General features: G+C 51.8%; 1 protein-coding gene and 1 long non-coding RNA gene across 3 annotated transcripts in view; both read left to right on the top strand.

Annotated features, from left to right (window-relative positions):
* LOC140897872 (uncharacterized) overlaps positions 1-12,464 on the top strand; it is a 41,614-nt gene extending 29,150 nt beyond the window's left edge. The window contains exon 7 of the mRNA XM_078848557.1: positions 9,779-12,464. Coding sequence (XP_078704683.1) covers positions 9,779-11,187 — 1,409 coding nt within the window. The 3' untranslated portion in view covers positions 11,188-12,464. The remainder of the gene's footprint in view (positions 1-9,778) is intronic.
* A 609-nt stretch (positions 12,465-13,073) lies between these two features.
* On the top strand, positions 13,074-20,579 carry LOC140897880 (uncharacterized). 2 transcript variants are annotated; one of them, XR_013634579.1, is made up of 3 exons: positions 13,074-16,324; positions 16,660-16,745; positions 19,866-20,579. It is a non-coding gene; the product is annotated as an uncharacterized LOC140897880 (long non-coding RNA). The 2 variants fall into 2 exon arrangements; XR_012154845.2 differs by having other exon boundaries at positions 13,074-16,745.
* The last annotated feature ends 818 nt before the right edge of the window (positions 20,580-21,397 follow it).

Below are 21,397 nucleotides of genomic sequence, written 5' to 3'. Positions count from 1 at the left end.
CTGTGTCCAGTTTTGGGCCCCACACTACAAGAAGGAGAGGCTGAGGGAGAGGCTGAGGGAACTGGGATTTAGACTGCAGAAGAGAAGAAGAGGGGAGATTTGATAGCTGCTTTCAACTCCCTGAAAGGTGGTTCCAAAGAGGATGGATCTAGACTATTCTCAGTGGTAGCGGATGACAGGACAAGGAGTAATGGTCTCAAGTTGCAGTGGGGAAGGTTTTGGTTGGATATTAGGAAAAACTTTTTCACTAGGAGGGTGGTGAAACACTGGAATGCGTTACCTCGGGAGGTGGTAGAATCTCCTTCCTTAGAAGTTTTTAAGGTCAGGCTTGACAATGCCCTGGCTGGAATGATTTAATTGGGGATCGGTCCTGTTTCAGCAGGGGGTTGGACTAGATGACCTCCTGAGGTCCCTTCCAACCCTGATATTCTATGATTCTATGCTTCTATGATTCTAATGCTCCTATCCTTCCTGTGAAAAAGTCAAAACCGGGCCCAGATGGGCGCCCAGTTTATTGGTTCGTTCAAGATCTGCATGAGATAAATAGTTATGTTATAACCCCCCACCAAGTGGTCCCTGATCCGAGTACTATCCTGACACTGATTCCCCAGTCGGCCAGTGGTGTCCTATTGCAGTACCTAGGGGATCGCCCACGCCCCATAGCTTAGTATTCCCTACCTTAGGACCCGGTCATTCGGGGATCGGTCTCCTGTGTGTGGTCCATTGCCGCTGCAGCCCTTATGGTGGAACGGTCACGCCCTATTGTTCTGGGGCACCCTTTGCCTGTCTGGGTCCCCCACGAAGTTGAGGTTCTCTTAAAGCAGCATACAACGCAAGCGCTGTCTCCACAGTGGGCCCACAAATAGGAGCGGATTCTGCTGGATTCAACTATTGGGGTCTCGAGACTCCATCAGGACTTCTTGTTTTCTTGTTACTTGGACTTATATTTGTTGTCCTGTTTTGTGCGTGGTACACGGGAGGATGCAAATACTGATATGGGTGGCCTGTGAAATCCCCTCTCTATTCTCGAGTTCGGTACACGGATGGGAAAGCAACAACTTCCTGGATTTAACCCATGCTATAGCACAGGGGGTTAACCGAACACGGTGTTGGCTCTGTATTCATACCCCCACGTACATAGGTCAGGGAATCCCGTTGGTAAGGGAGCCTATCCCTCTCAACCGAACCCTCCTGGCCGGATTATGGACAGACACTCCATTTAACTGGAATGTTACAATCCAAACTTGGTCTATTGATATGGTGGCCCAGGGTAGTTATGTTTTATGTGTGTCATGACGTAAGAATTTCGAAAATACAGTTTTTGTGGATAACTTTGTAGGGTCCAGTGATAGCACCCGCATTAGCTCTGGTGCGGCAAGTCCCCCCAAGTATTCCAGGGCGCCGTGGCCGGTCCCTGAGGGATCAGGCTGGTTCTGGTTGTGCAACCGCACGGCTTATAAGGTCCTCCCGGCAGGTTGGTGTGGTACATGCACCTTAGTACCCGCTGTTACAGTACACCAGGCCCTAGCCCAGGGGGAAATTGGGAACCTGGTATGGAGGAACCGACGAAATGTCCCATCAAATCCTCTCTCTGAACGGCCTACAGGCTTTCACTCCTTTGTTCGTTGGTTTTTGCCCTGGGTGTGGGTGAGTGAATTGGAAAAGGCTACAGTTAATATTTCTGCAGCTTTAGAATTAATGGCAAATGCCACTGCAGACGCCTTGTCTACCCTTCAAATGGAGGTGACTCAGTTATCTCAGCCCACACTGCAGAACCCCTTAGCCTTAGACTATCTCCTTGCAAACCGGGGGTGGGGGGGTGGGGGGGTTGTGCTCTTGTTAACTCAAGCTGTTGTGTCTTTGTGAATCAACACAGCAGGGTAGAAGTCGATATCCACACCCTTATGCAGCAGGCCACCTCACTTCACCGTGTCACCCTTGACGACACCAGTACCGGATTCCACCACACGCTCCTCTCTCCACACCTCACCTCCAGGCTGCCAGACTTGGGGGCTTGGGGAAGGCGTATTTTGTACCTCCTTCTTATGGCTGGTTCTCTTTTTGTATTACTTTTGTATACCTACAATGCTGTAGTATGAGCTGCCGGCAAATTTTAATCTTGCATCGAGGTTATTCTGCCCTCATATAGTTTACTGACGTATATAACAAAAGGAAGGACTGTCAGGGGCAATCAACCGAGTTAGCATATGTGACTCCATTTTGGGTTTCCTGTCGGCCATTAACTAGAAGCGAGCACATCACATACCAAGGGAGGAGGATCCTTCAGGGTGGACAGCTGGACAGTGTCAAGATAAGGGAAACAAAGGAGACAGGAACCAGCCGACATGCCTGAAATAGCTGCTAATTCAGCGTTTTTGCAGCGGGAAGGTGGCTGCAGGGGACTGGTGATAGATAAGGAGAAGGCCTGTTTATTGGGTTAGGCCTCCCCCACCCCACCCCCCGCCCCGAGGCACACAGGCAGGATGTTTTGCCAACAGTATATAATCTTTGTGTAACCTGTAATCGGGGTCCCGCTCTGCTTAAGAGAACGGTACCACGCTCGAGCGTAATAAACCTACAAACGCTGAGACACTCTGCAGTCTGTCTTTATTTGGTTGCCTCAGCCTAGAAACGAGCTGTACGTGTCCTAACTGGAATAATTCGTAACAGTTGCTGTGAAATATGAAGGGAAGTTGTCGGGATTCCTGTCCCCATCCCCAGCTCAGAGCTCTGCTTGCCGACTCAGCCTGTGGCCGGCAGGCATGTGAGAAATGAGAAGACCCTCCCCTTCTCCCTGTGCTGCGGGGACAAGGAGCTCTCACCGTCTCCCAGCCCCTGGAGCCTCCTGGCCGCTCTGAGCAGGTGCCTGTGGGATTCTGCTACTCTGGCCTTCACTCTTTTCTTTCTTTGCCATGATTAGTGGGACTGTGGCAGGGGCAGCAGGTGCTGAGCGGGGGACTCTTGTTGTTTCAGATGCCGGTGACCTTGGAGGAGGTGGCTGTGTATTTCACCCAGGGGCAGGGGGCTCTGCTGGACCCCGCTCAGCATCTGATGTGTTCTGACCAGTGTTCCCTCAGTTTTTACGTCCAAGTGTGGAATGAATTTGGTTCTACGCACCAGTATGTGACACATCATCTCCATATTGGCGCACAGAACAAAATTCATGGGGTGGGGGTGGGGGTGGGGCCGAGGGATTTGGAGTGTGCGAACTGGCTCAGGACTGGGACAGGGATGAGGTGAAGGGGGTGAGGGCTCTGGATTCAGGTGTGGGCTCTGGGGTGGGGCTGCGGATCTGGAGGTTGATGTGTGAGAGGGGGTTCAGGGCTGGGACAGAGGGATGGGGTGCGGAGGGGTGAGTGCCCTGGCTAGGCATGTGGGGGTTGGGACTGGGGATGAGGGGTTTGGGGTTCAGACTGCAGTGGAGAGAGGACTCCCCCAGCCCTCTCTCACCACAGCAGTTTGGGGCCAGGTCAGAGGCAGCTCTCCCCAGCCACGGCGGCTCCTGTGGTCCTGGGCCGGGCTGAGGGAGGGGTTTCTCTCCCCAGCAGCTCCAGTGGACCTGGGCCAAACCTGGGGAGGGGCTCCTCTCCCTGCCTGCCTCCACAGCCCTCCATAGCCTGCAGTTCAGCTGCGTAGCCTGCCGGGAACACAGTTTCTGACCCCCGACCTCCCGTTAGCAGAGTGATTGCTAGTCCCTGAGTTCCCCCTTTGGGGCCAGGTTGTCTCATTCCCAGATAGTCAAGCATTTACTCTTTCTACATTTTATCCCTTATGGGCCAGAATTAACCAGATGCTAAAAAGGCGGGAGAAGGGACAGTAAAATGTGGAGTTTTCGCTTCTGTGCTATTTCAGGGCAACGGGGTGAGTGCGAGAGAGTCCCTCCTTCCCCTCTCACTGTCATGCTCCTCTCTCCACACAGCAGCCTCTGTCCCAGCCATGGAAAGTTTAACCTGCCTCCGTTCTATCCCTCCATCTCCCACGGTGTCACGTACCACCCTGTCCCTGGCTCTCCATGCTTAGGAGTCACAGCTTTGATGTCTATGATCTTAGTCAGACTCCGGAGGGCTGGAGAAGGAAGTGTCACAGACCTGGAATTGGCAGGGAAATCTCAATGAACTTCAAAGCACAGTTGGACTTTCAGATCTTATAGTCCCGTTTCCATCTATTGGTAAAATTACTTCCCAGCTTTTTCTAGGTTTGGTCCAGATCATTTGTAGATGGGAAGGTTGTTTTCTCTTTCGTTCTCTTTCTTTTATGATGATGCTAAAACTTTTGTAACTAATACAGCCGAATAATGAGGCGAGAAGTGAAGCCGGTTTAGCCACTTGAGAAGAAAATGGGTAAATTTCTTCCCCTGATTTTGAGTCTTAAAGGATTCTCTGAGATTTCCACCAACAGGAAGAAAGGGGTAAACAAAGAAACTTACAATTCATCTGTAGCACAGTGTGTAGCTCACTGATGCCACGGACTTCCCTGACCCCATGACCCAGCAAAGACTTTTCAAGTATAAAGGATCCAAGTACAAGAAGCGGGGAAAGGGGTTCTGACCCCATGTCTACTCAGGGCAGCAAGATCCCTTGAAAGACAACAGGAGCATCATTGAGCTGGGGAAGTGGTCCGAGCTGGAAGGCTTTCCAATGAGCATGGACTGCTGAAAGCTTTTGGGTGAGAGAAATCCTTTTGCTTGTAAGGGTACGTCAACACTCCAAACTTTAGTTGACCTGTATTTGGCTGACTTATAACCACTCCAGTAATGACTGAGGTAGATGATGTCCACACTGTCCTCCTTGGGTCGGTGGGGTGCGTCCTCACCAGGAGCACTTCCACTGACGGAGGAGGGGCAATGTGGGGAACTGAGAGCCCGCTCTGCCAACCAATGAATTCTTTCCTGCTGGTCAGAACTGAGTCTAACCCACCTGTCCCCTGGTTCCTTCCTCCACCATCGGAAAGCAGAACTTGTCCCTGACGCGTTCCCAGCACTTCTGGCACAGTGGGTACTGTTAGAGTAAAGTCGAGTTACTGCAGGTGGGGAGGCACTGGGTCATCACTCGCATCAGAGCCGACTCAGCCGGGGCTGCCTCCTACCTGCACTGGGCAGCTGCAGCTCCCAGCCCCGGCTCCACAGACAAGCCCTTCCTGACCTAGGCAGGGAAGGGGGAAAGAGAAGTGGAGGGCGGGTAGACCCTTGGAGGAAGAGATGGAGTTGGAGCAGGGCCTTGGAGGGAAGAGGTGGGGCAGGGATGGGACCTTGGGGGGAAGAGGCGGGGCAGGGGAGGTTGCAGCACTCCGACTTGAGTGTCCATTTTTAAAATATTCCCAAATTGGCAACCCGAGTCGCTAGCTGAGAGGTTGTGAAAATTTTTAGCAAACATAGAAATACCCTTTTTCACAGCAGCGGATTTACTAACTACCAATAAAGAAACTATGATTTTCATGTTTATAGGAGTAAGGGGATTGTTGGCCCCTTACTGAACCTTAATGGGTTGGCCATTAGTTAGGCCTTCTCCGAACACCAAAAGAAAGGGGAAGGGCCAATGAGAAATGAAGACCCTGAGACTGACAAGGGTGGGGGCGGGAGCGGAGGGGAGGCAATGCTGTAGGTCAGCCTGATTGACAGGGCAGGCAGGCCAATGAGCGAGTCAGCATCCGGGGTTCTCTCCTTTGTGTCAGCTGGGGCTGGCTGGGGGAGAGCAGAGCAGGGGGGGCTAAGGAGAGAGGAGGGCTGGGCTGGGCTGGAGGCAGAGGGAAACTGGAGCAGCCGGGAGCAGTGAGCGAAGGGGACCCTGGGCAAAGGGCCCAGGGCAAGGAGAGGCCCTCAGCCAAGAGGCCTTGCAGGCCAGACTGGGTGGGGGATCATAACCCTGACAGGAAGAGGCTGACGCTAGGAAGAAGGGTCCTACTACCTAGAGCCTGAGGGCGTGTGGCCAACACCAGAGTAAGTGTCCAACCCTGGGCATGCCTGCAGCACAGTCAGGGTCTGGGCAGGAGGCCTGGGACGTGGGAGGGACAGACTGTGAAGTGCCCTGGCATTCCAGAGAGGGTTGTTTGGGGTTCCCCCCGCACAGAGCGGGGTGACATGTTTTCCTTTCATCTTTCCCACTTTTCTCTTTATTTTTATATTACTTGCTGTTTAATAAATTGTATTTGTGCTTAACTCTGTGCAATGATGAAGGAAGCATCCAGAGTGGAGAGAACACCCCACAATGGGGACAGCTGTCCTGAGTGATCACAAGACTGGGGGTCCAGCGCCTCAGGAGCCCTGGGCCCAGCCTTGGGGTTAGGGGTCCAGAGTGGAAGCGGGCGGGCGGGCGGGGGGGGGGACGGGTCCTCGAGGTTATGCAGGCGTCTGGGTAAAGGACTCAGATCCTTTTGCTAGCCAGTATTCCCCCCTCTTGCCTCTGTGCATATTGATTGGTTTCTAGTAAAGTTAATTGGGATTATAGGGGCAAGTGTGAGAGCGGGCACCAGCGAGAGCTGCTGGCTACACTCTGAAGCCACCAAATTTGGTGGTGAGAACCCCTGGGCAAGATGCTCATGATGGTCCCTTGTGCCTTGGAGCCTGTGAGGGTAACAGGAGCCGGGCACAGGGATGCTGATCCTTCGGTGAGTTGATCGCTAGGACCCAGGAGCGGCTGGGGGGCGGCTCTGGAGGGAGCGATCGCGGGGCTCAGGCCCGGCCCAGGAAGTGACTCGCAGCCGCTGCGGGGACTCTGGCTCCCGGCGAGATCCCCGAGCCCCGGCGGCTGGTGCTGGGAGCCCGGATCCCGGAGCCCGGGCTGCAGCCGGGAGAGGGGAACCTCCAGCCGGGCCCTGCCCGCTGCTCCCCGGGAGCCTCTCCCAGGGCAGAGCCCCCAGCCCGGCCAGGGCCCCTTCCCGGCCCGGCCCCTGCCCCGGGGGGCCCCGCTCGGGGGGAAGGTAAGAGAGACCCTCCCATCCCCCCTTGCAGCGGGCCCCCCCCCCCGGTCATATCTGGGCTGCTGGGGGAGGAGGATAAAGAGGGGCCGGAGGCGGGTGCAGGGGATGCCGGGGGCAGGCTGGGATGGGGGCAGGGGTGCACGGAAGGGAAGATGGGGCAATGGAGGAGGATCGGGAGACTGTGGGGCTGAGGGGAGCGAGGTCGGGAATGGGGGAAGACGTGAGTGGGGGGCACAGCGAGGGAAAGGGGGGATGTGGGGAGGCGGGCGGAGAGAAGCTCTTCTCAGCTTTGGGAGTGATCAGGGGACTAACCCCTCAGGGTGCAGAAGCTACACGGAAAAAAACCCAACCCCCCTTAACCCCCCCCCCCCACGACACACACACCCCGCTCTGAGTGTATTATTGTCAGACACCCCTGTGGTGGTGGGGTCTGTGTGCCCTGAGTGTTGGGGGCTGCCCAGGGCCCTGGTCTGATTTCTCTGTAGGGTTCAGATCTCAGCCACACCAGAGTCAGACCGGAGTCACTGCTGTCTCAGGCAGGGGGGTGCGCGGATGGGCCAATTGGGTTAAGCCTCTTCCTGCCTGTCCCTGGGGGCTGCCGGGGGAGTCCAGGGCAGCTCAATCTTCAGGTGATGCCACCAGAGGTCTGCAGGTATTGTTAAGGCAGAGGGGTTTACACTGCAATGGGGGGAAATCTCCCAAAGTGGCCCTTTTGGTTCCTCTCTTTTCTTTAGCATTTGGCTCAGAGATGCTGTTACTGGGAGGATCTGAAGAGTCTGGGGGGAATCGGGGGGAGACACGGACAGAAGCCCCTTTTGTAACCTCCCTCTCGCCCCGACAGGCTGAGGAATCAGGACCACGTTTCACCAAAGATCGGCCAGTCTTCCAGGAGACAGAGAAGGGAAATGGCTGTGTTGGAGCCAGCTCAGGTAGGGGATTTTCAGGGAGCTGCTGGGCGGGGAAGGGAGGAGAGAGGGTTTGATAAACCTACTGATTTACTAAGTAGGCCCATTGTGGCAAGGAAAGGGGAAGGGGACATTCCCCCATTTCTCAGGCAGGATATAACCACCTCGGCAGGGCTGGGAACATTTTCCAGGCTCCCAGCGCTGGATCCTGAACCCACTTGCCTGGGGCTGCTGTGAAATACGAAGGGAAGCTGTCAGGATTCCTGTCCCTGTCCCCAGCTCAGAGGCGTGTGGGAAATGAGAAGATCCTGGCGTGCTCCGTGTGCTGGGGCAGACAGGGAGCTCTCACCCGCTCCGCCTCCTGAAGCCTCCTGGCTGCTCTGAGCAGGGTGTGGGTGGGATTCTGCTACTCTGGCCCTCCCACAGCTTCATGTTTTTTTTTCCTTTCCCATGAGTAGTTGGATTGTGGCTGGGGCAGCAGGTGCTGAGTGGGGGACTCTTGGTGTTTCAGATGCCGGTGACCTTCGAGGAGGTGGCTATTTATTTCACCCAGGGGCAGGGGGATCTGCTGGACCCCACTCAGAGAGCCCTCTACAAGGACATCATGCAGGAGAACTACGAGATGGTGACCTCGCTGGGTAAGGGATTCCCGTCCCCTCAGTTATTAGAAGCTGTGGGGTCTACGTGTCTTAATGTGGTGAGGTTTTTCCCTGGTCAGTTAGAGCAGAGGCGAATGGGTTCCATAATGCACAGCTGCCATGTGAGAAATACATGCATTTCGGTGCCCTCTCCACTGGGACACGGGAGTCAAAACTCAATGGACAAGCTAAACCATCCCCACCCCTCCAGCTTTCAAAGGGGCATAAATCCGCATTGTTTTTTCTTGTCTCTATTGTTTCTTGGCTGCACATACAATCTCTGTTCATCTCCCTCCTTGGGAATAGCTCCAGGCATGGGGAGAACTCTGGGCTCTGCAGGTTTAGAAAGAGGCAGGCTGAAGTCGAGACCTGTGTGTGAGTCAGCAAGGCCCCCAGAGCGCACAGATCCTGGGAACGCCTAGTGAGGGTGTAGTAATAATTCAACTCACCTCCCCAGACAATGTCCTCTGCATAAGGGGGCTCAGTGACCCTGTTCCCATCCTCTTGGATTCCACCTTCCTCCAGCAGAGCACAGGGACAGGTTCCACTCACGGAACGTCCTTTGTGACAAATCCTCCACCGATGGTCCATGCACCCTGATCTGGACTCATTTCACCTTCTGCACAGGATTTCCCATTCCCAAACCTGAGCTTATCGCCCGGCTGGAACGAGGGGAAGAGCTGTGGGTGTCCGACCTCCAGGATTTCAAGGACAGAAGGCTTCGGAGATGCACCAGCAAAGGTGAGGACTGACAGAGAAACCATCTAGGGAACAAAGGAAAAAGTTGAGAATCCCAAAATATGATATGAGTAACGCCCTCAGTTCTTCTTCATCTCACCGAGAGCAGGGCTATGGTCAGCAGATTTTGCTCACGCCATTCCACCCTTCCCGTCTCTCCTTCCTTGTAAGTGTTTGGGTGGGATGTGGAGGCAGAATCCAATTGCTCAGTCTTTGTGTTGGCTTTTCCCTCAGTGCTATTCCTCTTTCTCCCCAGCACAATGACTCCTCTCTGGATTGTGTCTCTCCCAGCAGGTGCTGAGCGAGGGAGTGAGAAGAAGGAGGGGAATCATCATGAGGCAGTTCCTGGGGAAGTGGAACCACAGGGGACCTTTTTGGGAAGAGCTGAAGGGAATTTTTCCCCTTGCTGGAATCAGGGAGAAGCCTGGAGAAATTGGCACAGGTCAGAGAGGCTTCTGATAAACCAACCCAGGAAGAAAGTGGATGAATCTCTTAACGGTGGGGGTGGAGACAAGAATCCCAGAGAGCAGCAGACAAATCCCAAGGAAGAGACACCCTGGCACTGCCTTGAGTGTGGGAAAGGATTCATTGTGAGATCACAACTTGTTACACATCAGACAGTCCATATGGGAGAGAAACCATTTCAATGCTTGGACAGTGGGGAAAGCTTCAATAAGCGCACAGATCTCAATGACCATGGGAGAAGCCACACTGTAGACAAGCCCATTCAATGCATTGAATGCGGGAAATGTTTCAGTTCAAAGTCAGCACTAAATTCACATGAGAAAAGCCACACAGAAGAGAGACCCCACAAGTGCTTGGACTGTGGGAAAAGTTTCAAGCAGAAATCAGACCTTGTTCGTCATCAGGCAATCCACACAGGAGAGAGACCCCACAAGTGCTTGCACTGTGGAAAAAGTTTCAAGTGGAAATCAGACCTTGTTCATCATCAGGCAATCCACACAGGACAGAGACCCCACAAGTGCTTGGATTGTGGGAAAAGTTTCACAGCGAGGTCAAACCTTCTTAAACATAAAACAATTCACAAAGGAGAAAGATCCCATAAGTGCTTGGACTGTGGGAAAAGTTTCATGCAGAAATCTTACCTTCTTAAACATAAAAGAATTCACAAAGGAGAAAAACCCCACAAGTGCTTGGACTGTGGGAAAAGTTTCACATGGCGGTCAGAGCTTGTTAATCATCAGGCAATCCACACAGGAGAGAGACCCCACAAGTGCTTTGACTGTGGGAAAAGTTTCAAGCAGAGGTCAGTACTTGTAAAACATCGGGCAGTCCACACAGGAGAGAGACCCCACAAGTGCTTTGATTGTGGGAAACGTTTCAAGCAGAGGTCAGACCTTGTTAAACATCAGGCAATCCACACAGGAGAAAGACCCCACAAGTGCTTGGACTGTGGGAAAAGTTTCAGATGGAGGTCAGACCTTGTTAAACATCAGGCAATCCACACAGGAGAAAGACCCCACAAGTGCTTGGACTGTGGGAAAAGTTTCACTTGGAAATCAGCCCTTGGTAATCATCAGAAAATCCATACAGGAGAGAGACCCCATAAATGCTTGGACTGTGGGAAAAGTTTCACAGAGAGGTCAACCCTTGTTAAACATCAGGCAATCCACACAGGAGAAAGATCCCATAAGTGCTTGGACTGTGGGAAAAGTTTCAAGCGGAAGTCACACTTTGTTAATCATCAGGCAATGCACACAAGAGGAAGACCCCATAAGTGCTTGGACTGTGGGAAAAGTTTCACATGGCGGTCACACCTTGTTAATCATCAGGCAATCCACACAGGAGAAAGACCCCACAAGTGCTTGGACTGTGGGAAAAGTTTCACTTGGAAATCAGCCCTTGGTTATCATCAGAAAATCCATACAGGAGAGAGACCCCACAAGTGCTTGGAGTGTGGGAAAAGTTTCATACGGACATCAGACCTCGTTAAACATGGAGGAATCCACAGAAGATGTAAACTTCTGTGACACATGGCAAGAAAAGGTTAAGCAACTTGTATGTAATTGACTCAGATTCAACTTTTAGACAGAGATTTTAAAAGTGTTTCCACCTTCATTAAGCTAGAGTTTGAAATGTAAACATGTTAAAGACTTGGAAGAGGGGTAACTGTCGTGGTCTATATTTAGCTATATCTTTTTAGAGGTTAACAATTTATGCAAAGGGTTCCTGTATTTTGTTAATTCAGAGATTATACCCATCGCCCATGTCACCTGCCCAATTCCAGCTCCCTCTCCTTGAAATCACTGGGGTTAGGGGCTGAAGGATGGAGGGAATGTTTATAGCTGAAATCACCAAAATGTGTTTTGCAAGGTGGCCATATATGTGCTTGTGAGGGTGGGGCGTAAATGACCACACACACAAAGAAGGTGGGGCCAATGAAACACATTTGAGAACCACTGGTCTACACTCTTATGGTCACCACGATTACAAAAGGATAAGTCTTCTCCAAAGTATGTCTTGTGAAGTATCAGTCACCCTTACTTCTGTGCTGCTGCTGGAGGCCTTCAGAGCCGGGCGCATCGCCAGCAGCGACTCTGCCTTTAGAGCTGGGTGGCCATATATGTGCTTGTGAGGGCGGGGGCGGAAATGACGACACACACAAAGAAGGGGGGGGCCAATGAAACACTTTTGAGAACCACTGGTCTACACTCTTATGGTCACCACGATTACAGAAGGATAAATCTTCTCCAAAGTATGTCTTGTGAAGTATGCTAGGAAAAGTCATCGCCTGCTGAATATTATTGTCCTGTTAAAATGTGTCGATCAGCACTCTCCATGGAGCTCTGAGAGTTTGCTGTATGTTTGTTACATGCTGGAAAGCTGGAAAACGCCCACAGACTCACTCTTTAGAGACAATGGTACCTGCAGACCAGCTAGGTGCTAAGTGGCCATTAATTGCTTAGCTGGCCATTCACCAGCTGTGGAGCTGTGAACAAGAGAGTTACAATTCACCAGAAGGATGGCTGGACCCTCACTTTGGCCACAGACTGATTGTTGCCTGCCCCCTGGCTGGAGCTTGAACCTCAAAGAAGAGAATGGTATAAAAGCAGAAGGGAGAATTGCCTCCATTTTCACCTCTCCTCTCCCATCTTTACAGAAGTCAAGGATATGCCTTGAAAGGCCACCGGGGCCTTGGACTGGGGAGGACGCACCAAGGCAGGAAGGAAATCTGTCCTGGGTACTAAGAACTAACTAGTTTTGACCTTTCACATCTTTCTCCCTTGTGATCCCTGAAAACCTACTTGTTCCAGTTAATAAACCGATTTTAGTGTTTTGTCTGGACCTGTGTGTTTTCCTTGAAGTGTTTGGGGGATTTGACTTGAGAGAACAAGGCTTTGGCCTAATCTGATCCCTTTGTGGCGGGGGGATGACCCACTAATTATTGAGTTTGTCCAGCACAGTGAACAGACTGAGCAGTTTAAGATGCAGATTCCCGGGGTGCAAGGCTGGGAGTAGAAAACTGGCTGATGTTGCTGTCTTGTTTAGTAACTTCATGAGTGTCTTGCTAGTCACACTCAGTACAGTGCAGCCAGGAGTGAGTTTGAATGCCAGTGGCTGTGTGTGAGCAGAGCGTGGAGGGGTTTGTTGTTTACACAGCGATGCAGCAGGGTGGATTTGATTTAAATCACTAGTCTGGAAGACTCGATTTAATCATGGTATTCTACAGAAAAGTACATTCTTGGTTTTTATAATCTTAATAGATCATAGAATCCTAGAATATCAGGGTTGGAAGGGACCTCAGGAGGTCATCTAGTCCAATCCCCTGCTCAAAGCAGAACCGATCCCCAATTAAATCGTCCCAGCCAGGGCTTTGTCAAGCCTGACCTTAAAAACTCCTAAGGAAGGAGATTCCACCACCTCCCTAGGTAACGCAGTCCAGTGTTTCACCACCCTCCTAGTGAAAAAGTTTTTCCTAATATCCAACCTAAACCTCCCCCACTGCAACTTGAGACCATTACTCCTTGTTCTGTCATCCACTCCCACCGAGAATAGTCTAGATCCATCCTCTTTGGAACCACCTTTCAGGTAGTTGAAAGCAGCTATCAAATCTCCCCTCATTCTTCTCTTCTGTAGACTAAATAATCCCAGATCCCTCAGCCTCTCCTCATAAGTCATGTGTTCCAGTCCCCTAATCATTTTTGTTGCCCTCCGCTGGATTCTCTGCAATATTTCCACATCCTTCTTGCAGTGTGGGGCCCAAAACTGGACACAGTACTCCAGATGAGGCCTCACCAATGTCGAATAGAGGGGAACGATCACGTCCCTCGATCTGCTGCCAATGCCCCTACTTATACATCCCAAAATGCCATTGGCCTTCTTGGCAACAAGGGCACACTGCTGACTCATATCCAGCTTCTCATCCACTGTCACCCCCAGATCCTTTTCCGCAGAACTGCTGCCTAGTCATTCGGTCCCTACTCTGTAGCAGTGCATTGGATTCTTCCATCCTAAGTGCAGGACCCTGCACTTATCCTTGTTGAACCTCATCAGATTTCTTTTGGCCCAATCCTCTAATTTGTCTAGGTCCCTCTGTGTCCTATCCCTTCCTGCCACCGTATTTACCACTCCTCCTAGTTTAGTATCATCCGCAAATTTGCTGAGAATGCAATCCACACCATCCTCCAGATCATTTATGAAGATATTGAACAAAACCGGCCCCAGGACCGATCCTTGGGGCACTCCACTTGATAACCGGCTGCCAACTAGACATGGAGCCATTGATCACTCCCCGTTGAGCCTGACAATCTAGCCAATTTTCTACCCACCTTATAGTGCATTCGTCCAGCCCATACTTCTTTAACTTGCAGACAAGAATACTCTGGGAGACCATGTCAAAAGCTTTACTAAAGCCAAGGAACACTACGTCCACTGCTTTCCCTTCATCCACAGAACCAGTTATCTCGTCATAGGAAAGTTGTAGGAAAGGTGCGTGGCAGCCTCCTGTTCATAATTATTAGGGGAAATTAAGCTAGTTAGCATATGTGACTCCATTTTGGGTTTCCTCTCGGCCATTAACTAGAAGCGAGCACACCACGTACCAAGGAAGGAAGGAAGGATCCTTCAGGGTGGACAGCTGGACAGTTTCAAGAGAAGGGAAACAAAGGAGACAGGAACCAGCCGACATGCCTGAAATAGCTGCTAATTTAGCGTTTTTGCAGGGGGAAGGTGGCTGCAGGGGATTGGTGATAGATAAGGAGAAGGCCTGTTTTTTGGGTTAGGCCCCCCGAGGCACACAGGCAGGATGTTTTGCCAACAGTATAGAATCTTTGTGTAACCTGCAATCGGGGTCCCGCTCTGCTTAACGGAGCGGTGCCACGCTCGAGCGTAAGAAACCTACAAACTCTGAGACACTCTGCAGTCTGTCTTTATTTGGTTGCCTCAGCCTAGAAACAAACTGTACATGTCCTAACTGGAATAATTCGTAACAGTTTGGGACTCTAGGCTTGCCCTCGTAAGCGAAGCCGCACTCCTTCCCTCAGACAACTCCAGCCGGCACCAGGTGAGTTCACCTTCAAGAACTCGGAGGAACGGGCGTGTGGGCCGTCGCTTAGGCGATAAGGTGGCACCTGAGGCGTTCTTTTGGTAGCCCTAGAATGGGCTCTGGGCAGAGTGTGAGCAGGGGAACCCCTTTGGCTGAGATTCTCGGGAATTGGAAAAATATTTCTGGCACCCCTGGGTTAGGTGAAAGGAGAGCTGTAATTTTGTATAAAGTCGAGTGGCCAGCGCTGACTATTCAGACGCCCTTTGGATGGCCACCCGACGGAACTTTTGCACAGGATGAATTAACCTGCCTTAGACAACAGCTGGAGGACAAGCATCCAGCTGAAATGGATTATTGGTATGTATGGGATAATTGGGCATACGCCTGAGATAAGGGGCGCCCCTCAACTTTGGGCTCTGGTACCAGATCTAAGGTTTGCATGCCGCTTGCAGGTTCCGCTCCGCCCTATGCTGCTTTCCCTCCTCCGTCTCTTCCCGCTACTCCTCCTCCTGTTGCCCCTCTATAGCCGCCTGTAACCCTACCCCCTGTTGCGCTTCAAGTGCCCGATACAACAACCCGTTGCGACGAGCAATGACCGTGTCACTATGGTCACGTCCACCGCCCTTTTGGGCCTGGGGACCTGGTCACCTGGCAGTCACAGATGCCGAGGTTCGCGATGATCCGGAAAGAGTCCTACAGACTATCCGTTCAGTCCTTACGGCATTTAACCCTAACTGGGCAGACGTCCAGGCTATTTTGCAAACCCTATTTACCCCTGACGAGAAGTATTCTATTCTAGACGCCAATCGGCGTTGGGCGGGGGACGCTGAGAATCGCACCCCTTGGCCCGAAGCCGATCCAGGTTGGGATCCTAACGACCTCAATGGCCGGGCCAGCCTCTCAGCTGCCCGGGAAGGGCTCCTGGAGAGCATCCGTAGGGCGGGTAGTAAGACGGCAAATTGGTCAAAAATTAGAGAGTGCCAGCAAGACCTAAACGAGCATCCGTCTGCATGTTTGGCCAGCTTGTTTAAGCAGGTTAGAATGTATGGGGGAGGGGTGGAGCCAGAAGCCGAGGTTAGCCGCATGATGATGGTCTCTTACTTTGTCGATCAAGCGGCGCCGGACATAAAGAAGTATTTAACTAAACATGTTCCCGATTGGCCAGGGAAAGCCCTAAGCGAAGTAGTTCGCCTGGTCACTTTTGTGTTTAATGGTAGGGACGAGGAGAAAGCTAAGGAAAAACGTAAGCAAAAGAAGGAGGAAGTAAGTATGTTGGCAGCCGCATTGCAGGTTCTCTTGGGGAATCAGCACTGGCAGGGACACGGGAATATAAGGGGGAGGGGACGCGGACGTGGGACAGGACGGGGAGGAGGCTGTGGTGGGACAAGGAACGGGAACTGTTATTATTGTAAGCAACCGGGGCACTGGAAGAAGGAATACCCCCTGCTTCCACGAGGGGCTCCTTGGCAGGATCAGCCGGTGACCGGTTCCTCCTTTCCCCCTAACGCTTCCCAGGACTTCGATAATCCCCAGTGACGAGAGGCAGAGATTTTGGGAGCCGTGGGAGAGTTGGAATGGAATCTTGGATTGCAGTCGCATATTTCCTTGTAAATTGTGGAACGGTTTGTACCCTTTTTGGTGGATACCGGAGCCACCCTTTCCACTTGAACTTTTGTTCCGGGCTCTCTTTCTAATACCAAGGTTTGGGTGCAGGATATTGAGGGCGACCCGTGCCCAGGTCCCCTATCCTGCCCCGTCCGTCTGGAGCTGGGTTCCTTAAAGTTGTCACAGAGATTTGTTGTTATGCCAGAAGGCCCCGCTAACCTTGGGTGAGACATGCTTAGCAAGCTGGGAGCCCACATATATTATGCCCACGAGGGGCTTCACATGTCCGTCCCGGACTCGGCGGTTGCTTCTCTTATGGCCTCACTAACCCCGATTCCCGATCTCCCCACAGAATTCTCCAGCGTCCCACCCAATTTGTGGAGCGTGAGTTCCACCGACGTGGGCCTCCTTCAATCAGCCACTCCAGTCAGTCTGCAGGTAAGGGATGGGCCGCCTCCCTCCGTAAAACAATATCCCTTGCCGAAGGAGACGGAGGAAGGTATTTCCCTTCTTATCTCTAGCTACTTAACCCAGGAGGTCTTGGTTCCATGCAGTTCTCCTTGCCCTGGGCAACACAGCATGGGGAGGAGGTGACCAGCCCTCAGTGGAGAAAGAAGTGGTTAGGGACTATTTAGAAAAGCTGGACGTGCACAAGTCCATGGGGCCGGATGCGTTGCATCCGAGAGCGCTAAAGCAGTTGGCGGCTGTGATTGCAGAGGCATTGGCCATTATCTTTGAAAACTCGTGGCAAACGGGGGAAGTCCCGGACGACTGGAAAAAGGCTAATGTAGTGCCAATCTTTAAAAAAGGGAAGAAGGAGGATCCTGGGAACTACAGGCCAGTCAGCCTCACCTCAGTCCCCAGAAAAATCATGGAGCAAGTCCTCAAGGAATCAATCCTGAAGCACTTAGACAAGAGAAAAGTGATCAGGAACAGTCAGCATGGATTCACCAAGGGAAGGTCATGCCTGACTAATCTAATCGCCTTCTATGATGAGATTACTGGTTCTGTGGATGAAGGGAAAGCAGTAGATGTATTGTTTCTTGACTTTAGCAAAGCTTTTGACACGGTCTCCCACAGTATTCTTGTCAGCAAGTTAAAGAAGTATGGGCTGGATGAATGCACTATAAGGTGGGTAGAAAGTTGGCTAGATTGTCGGGCTCAATGGGTAGTGATCAATGGCTCCATGTCTAGTTGGCAGCCAGTATCAAGAGGAGTGCCCCAAGGGTCAGTCCTGGGGCCGGTTTTGTTCAATATCTTCATAAATGATCTGGAGGATGGTGTGGAATTCACTCTCAGCAAATTTGCGGATGATACTAAACTAGGAGGAGTGGTAAATACGGTGGCAGGTAGAGATAGGATACAGAGGGACCTAGACAAATTGGAGGATTGGGCCAAAAGGAATCTGATGAGGTTCAACAAGGATAAGTGCAGGGTCCTGCACTTAGGATGGAAGAATCCAATGCACCGCTACAGACTAGGGACCGAATGACTAGGCAGCAGTTCTGCAGAAAAGGACCTAGGGGTGACAGTGGACGAGAAGCTGGATATGAGTCAGCAGTGTGCCCTTGTTGCCAAGAAGGTCAATGGCATTTTGGGATGTCTAAGTAGGGGCATAGCCAGCAGATCGAGGGTCGTGATCGTTCCCCTCTATTTGACATTGGTGAGGCCTCATCTGGAGTACTGTGTCCAGTTTTGGGCCCCACACTACAAGAAGGAGAGGCTGAGGGAGAGGCTGAGGGAACTGGGATTTAGACTGCAGAAGAGAAGAAGAGGGGAGATTTGATAGCTGCTTTCAACTCCCTGAAAGGTGGTTCCAAAGAGGATGGATCTAGACTATTCTCAGTGGTAGCGGATGACAGGACAAGGAGTAATGGTCTCAAGTTGCAGTGGGGAAGGTTTTGGTTGGATATTAGGAAAAACTTTTTCACTAGGAGGGTGGTGAAACACTGGAATGCGTTACCTCGGGAGGTGGTAGAATCTCCTTCCTTAGAAGTTTTTAAGGTCAGGCTTGACAATGCCCTGGCTGGAATGATTTAATTGGGGATCGGTCCTGTTTCAGCAGGGGGTTGGACTAGATGACCTCCTGAGGTCCCTTCCAACCCTGATATTCTATGATTCTATGCTTCTATGATTCTAATGCTCCTATCCTTCCTGTGAAAAAGTCAAAACCGGGCCCAGATGGGCGCCCAGTTTATTGGTTCGTTCAAGATCTGCGTGAGATAAATAGTTATGTTATAACCCCCCACCAAGTGGTCCCTGATCCGAGTACTATCCTGACACTGATTCCCCAGTCGGCCAGTGGTGTCCTATTGCAGTACCTAGGGGATCGCCCACGCCCCATAGCTTAGTATTCCCTACCTTAGGACCCGGTCATTCGGGGATCGGTCTCCTGTGTGTGGTCCATTGCCGCTGCAGCCCTTATGGTGGAACGGTCACGCCCTATTGTTCTGGGGCACCCTTTGCCTGTCTGGGTCCCCCACGAAGTTGAGGTTCTCTTAAAGCAGCATACAACGCAAGCGCTGTCTCCACAGTGGGCCCACAAATAGGAGCGGATTCTGCTGGATTCAACTATTGGGGTCTCGAGACTCCATCAGGACTTCTTGTTTTCTTGTTACTTGGACTTATATTTGTTGTCCTGTTTTGTGCGTGGTACACGGGAGGATGCAAATACTGATATGGATGGCCTGTGAAATCCCCTCTCTATTCTCGAGTTCGGTACACGGATGGGAAAGCAACAGCTTCCTGGATTTAACCCATGCTATAGCACAGGGGGTTAACCGAACACGGTGTTGGCTCTGTATTCATACCCCCACGTACATAGGTCAGGGAATCCCGTTGGTAAGGGAGCCTATCCCTCTCAACCGAACCCTCCTGGCCGGATTATGGACAGACACTCCATTTAACTGGAATGTTACAATCCAAACTTGGTCTATTGATATGGTGGCCCAGGGTAGTTATGTTTTATGTGTGTCATGACGTAAGAATTTCGAAAATACAGTTTTTGTGGATAACTTTGTAGGGTCCAGTGATAGCACCCGCATTAGCTCTGGTGCGGCAAGTCCTCCCAAGTATTCCAGGGCGCCGTGGCCGGTCCCTGAGGGATAAGGCTGGTTCTGGTTGTGCAACCGCACGGCTTATAAGGTCCTCCCGGCAGGTTGGTGTGGTACATGCACCTTAGTACCCGCTGTTACAGTACACCAGGCCCTAGCCCAGGGGGAAATTGGGAACCTGGTATGGAGGAACCGACGAAATGTCCCATCAAATCCTCTCTCTGAACGGCCTACAGGCTTTCACTCCTTTGTTCGTTGGTTTTTGCCCTGGGTGTGGGTGAGTGAATTGGAAAAGGCTACAGTTAATATTTCTGCAGCCTTAGAATTAATGGCAAATGCCACTGCAGGCGCCTTGTCTACCCTTCAAATGGAGGTGACTCAGTGATCTCAGCCCACACTGCAGAACCCCTTAGCCTTAGACTATCTCCTTGCAAACCGGGGCGGGGGGGAGGGGGGGTTGTGCTCTTGTTAACTCAAGCTGTTGTGTCTTTGTGAATCAACACAGCAGGGTAGAAGTCGATATCCACACCCTTATGCAGCAGGCCACCTCACTTCACCGTGTCACCCTTGACGACACCAGTACCGGATTCCACCACACGCTCCTCTCTCCACACCTCACCTCCTGGCTGCCAGACTTGGGGGCTTGGGGAAGGCGTATTTTGTACCTCCTTCTTATGGCTGGTTCTCTTTTTGTATTACTTTTGTATACCTACAATGCTGTAGTATGAGCTGCCGGCAAATTTTAATCTTGCATCGAGGTTATTCTGCCCTCATATAGTTTACTGACGTATATAACAAAAGGAAGGACTGTCAGGGGCAATCAACCGAGTTAGCATATGTGACTCCATTTTGGGTTTCCTGTGGGCCATTAACTAGAAGCGAGCACATCACATACCAAGGGAGGAGGATCCTTCAGGGTGGACAGCTGGACAGTTTCAAGATAAGGGAAACAAAGGAGACAGGAACCAGCCGACATGCCTGAAATAGCTGCTAATTCAGCGTTTTTGCAGCGGGAAGGTGGCTGCAGGGGACTGGTGATAGATAAGGAGAAGGCCTGTTTATTGGGTTAGGCCTCCCCCACCCCACCCCCCGCCCCGAGGCACACAGGCAGGGTGTTTTGCCAACAGTATATAATCTTTGTGTAACCTGTAATCGGGGTCCCGCTCTGCTTAAGAGAACGGTACCACGCTCGAGCGTAATAAACCTACAAACTCTGAGACACTCTGCAGTCTGTCTTTATTTGGTTGCCTCAGCCTAGAAACGAGCTGTACGTGTCCTAACTGGAATAATTCGTAACAGTTGCTGTGAAATACAAAGGGAAGTTGTCGGGATTCCTGTCCCCGTCCCCGGCTCAGAGCTCTGCTTGCCGACTCAGCCTGTGGCTGGCAGGCATCTGGGAAATATATCCACCTCGGCAGGGCTGGGAACATTGTCCAAACTCCCAATGCTGGAGTCTGACCTTACTGGCCAGAGGCTGCTGTGAAATACGAAGGGAAGCTGTCAGGATTCCTGTCCCTGTCCCCAGCTCGGAGCTCTGCTTCCCGTCTCAGCCAGTGGCTGGCAAGCGTGTGGGAAATGAGAAGACCCTCCCATTCTCCGTGTGCTGGGGGGACAAGGAGCTCTCACCGTCTCCCAGCCCCTGGAGCCTCCTGGCCGCTCTGAGCAGGTGCCTGTGGGATTCTGCTACTCTGGCCTTCACTCTTTTCTTTCTTTGCCATGATTAGTGGGACTGTGGCAGGGGCAGCAAGTGCTGAGCGGGGGACTCTTGTTGTTTCAGATGCCGGTGACCTTGGAGGAGGTGGCTGTGTATTTCACCCAGGGGCAGGGGGCTCTGCTGGACCCCGCTCAGCATCTGATGTGTTCTGACCAGTGTTCCCTCAGTTTTTACGTCCAAGTGTGGAATGAATTTGGTTCTACGCACCAGTATGTGACACATCATCTCCATATTGGTGCACAGAACAAAATTCATGGGGTGGGGGTGGGGGTGGGGCCGAGGGATTTGGAGTGTGCGAACTGGCTCAGGACTGGGACAGGGAT

This window comes from Lepidochelys kempii, chromosome 14 (genome assembly GCF_965140285.1).
Source record: "Lepidochelys kempii isolate rLepKem1 chromosome 14, rLepKem1.hap1, whole genome shotgun sequence".
Taxonomy (NCBI): Eukaryota; Metazoa; Chordata; order Testudines; family Cheloniidae; genus Lepidochelys; species Lepidochelys kempii.
Note: the sequence above shows the minus strand (reverse complement) of the source record. Positions and strands in the feature narration are given on the sequence as shown.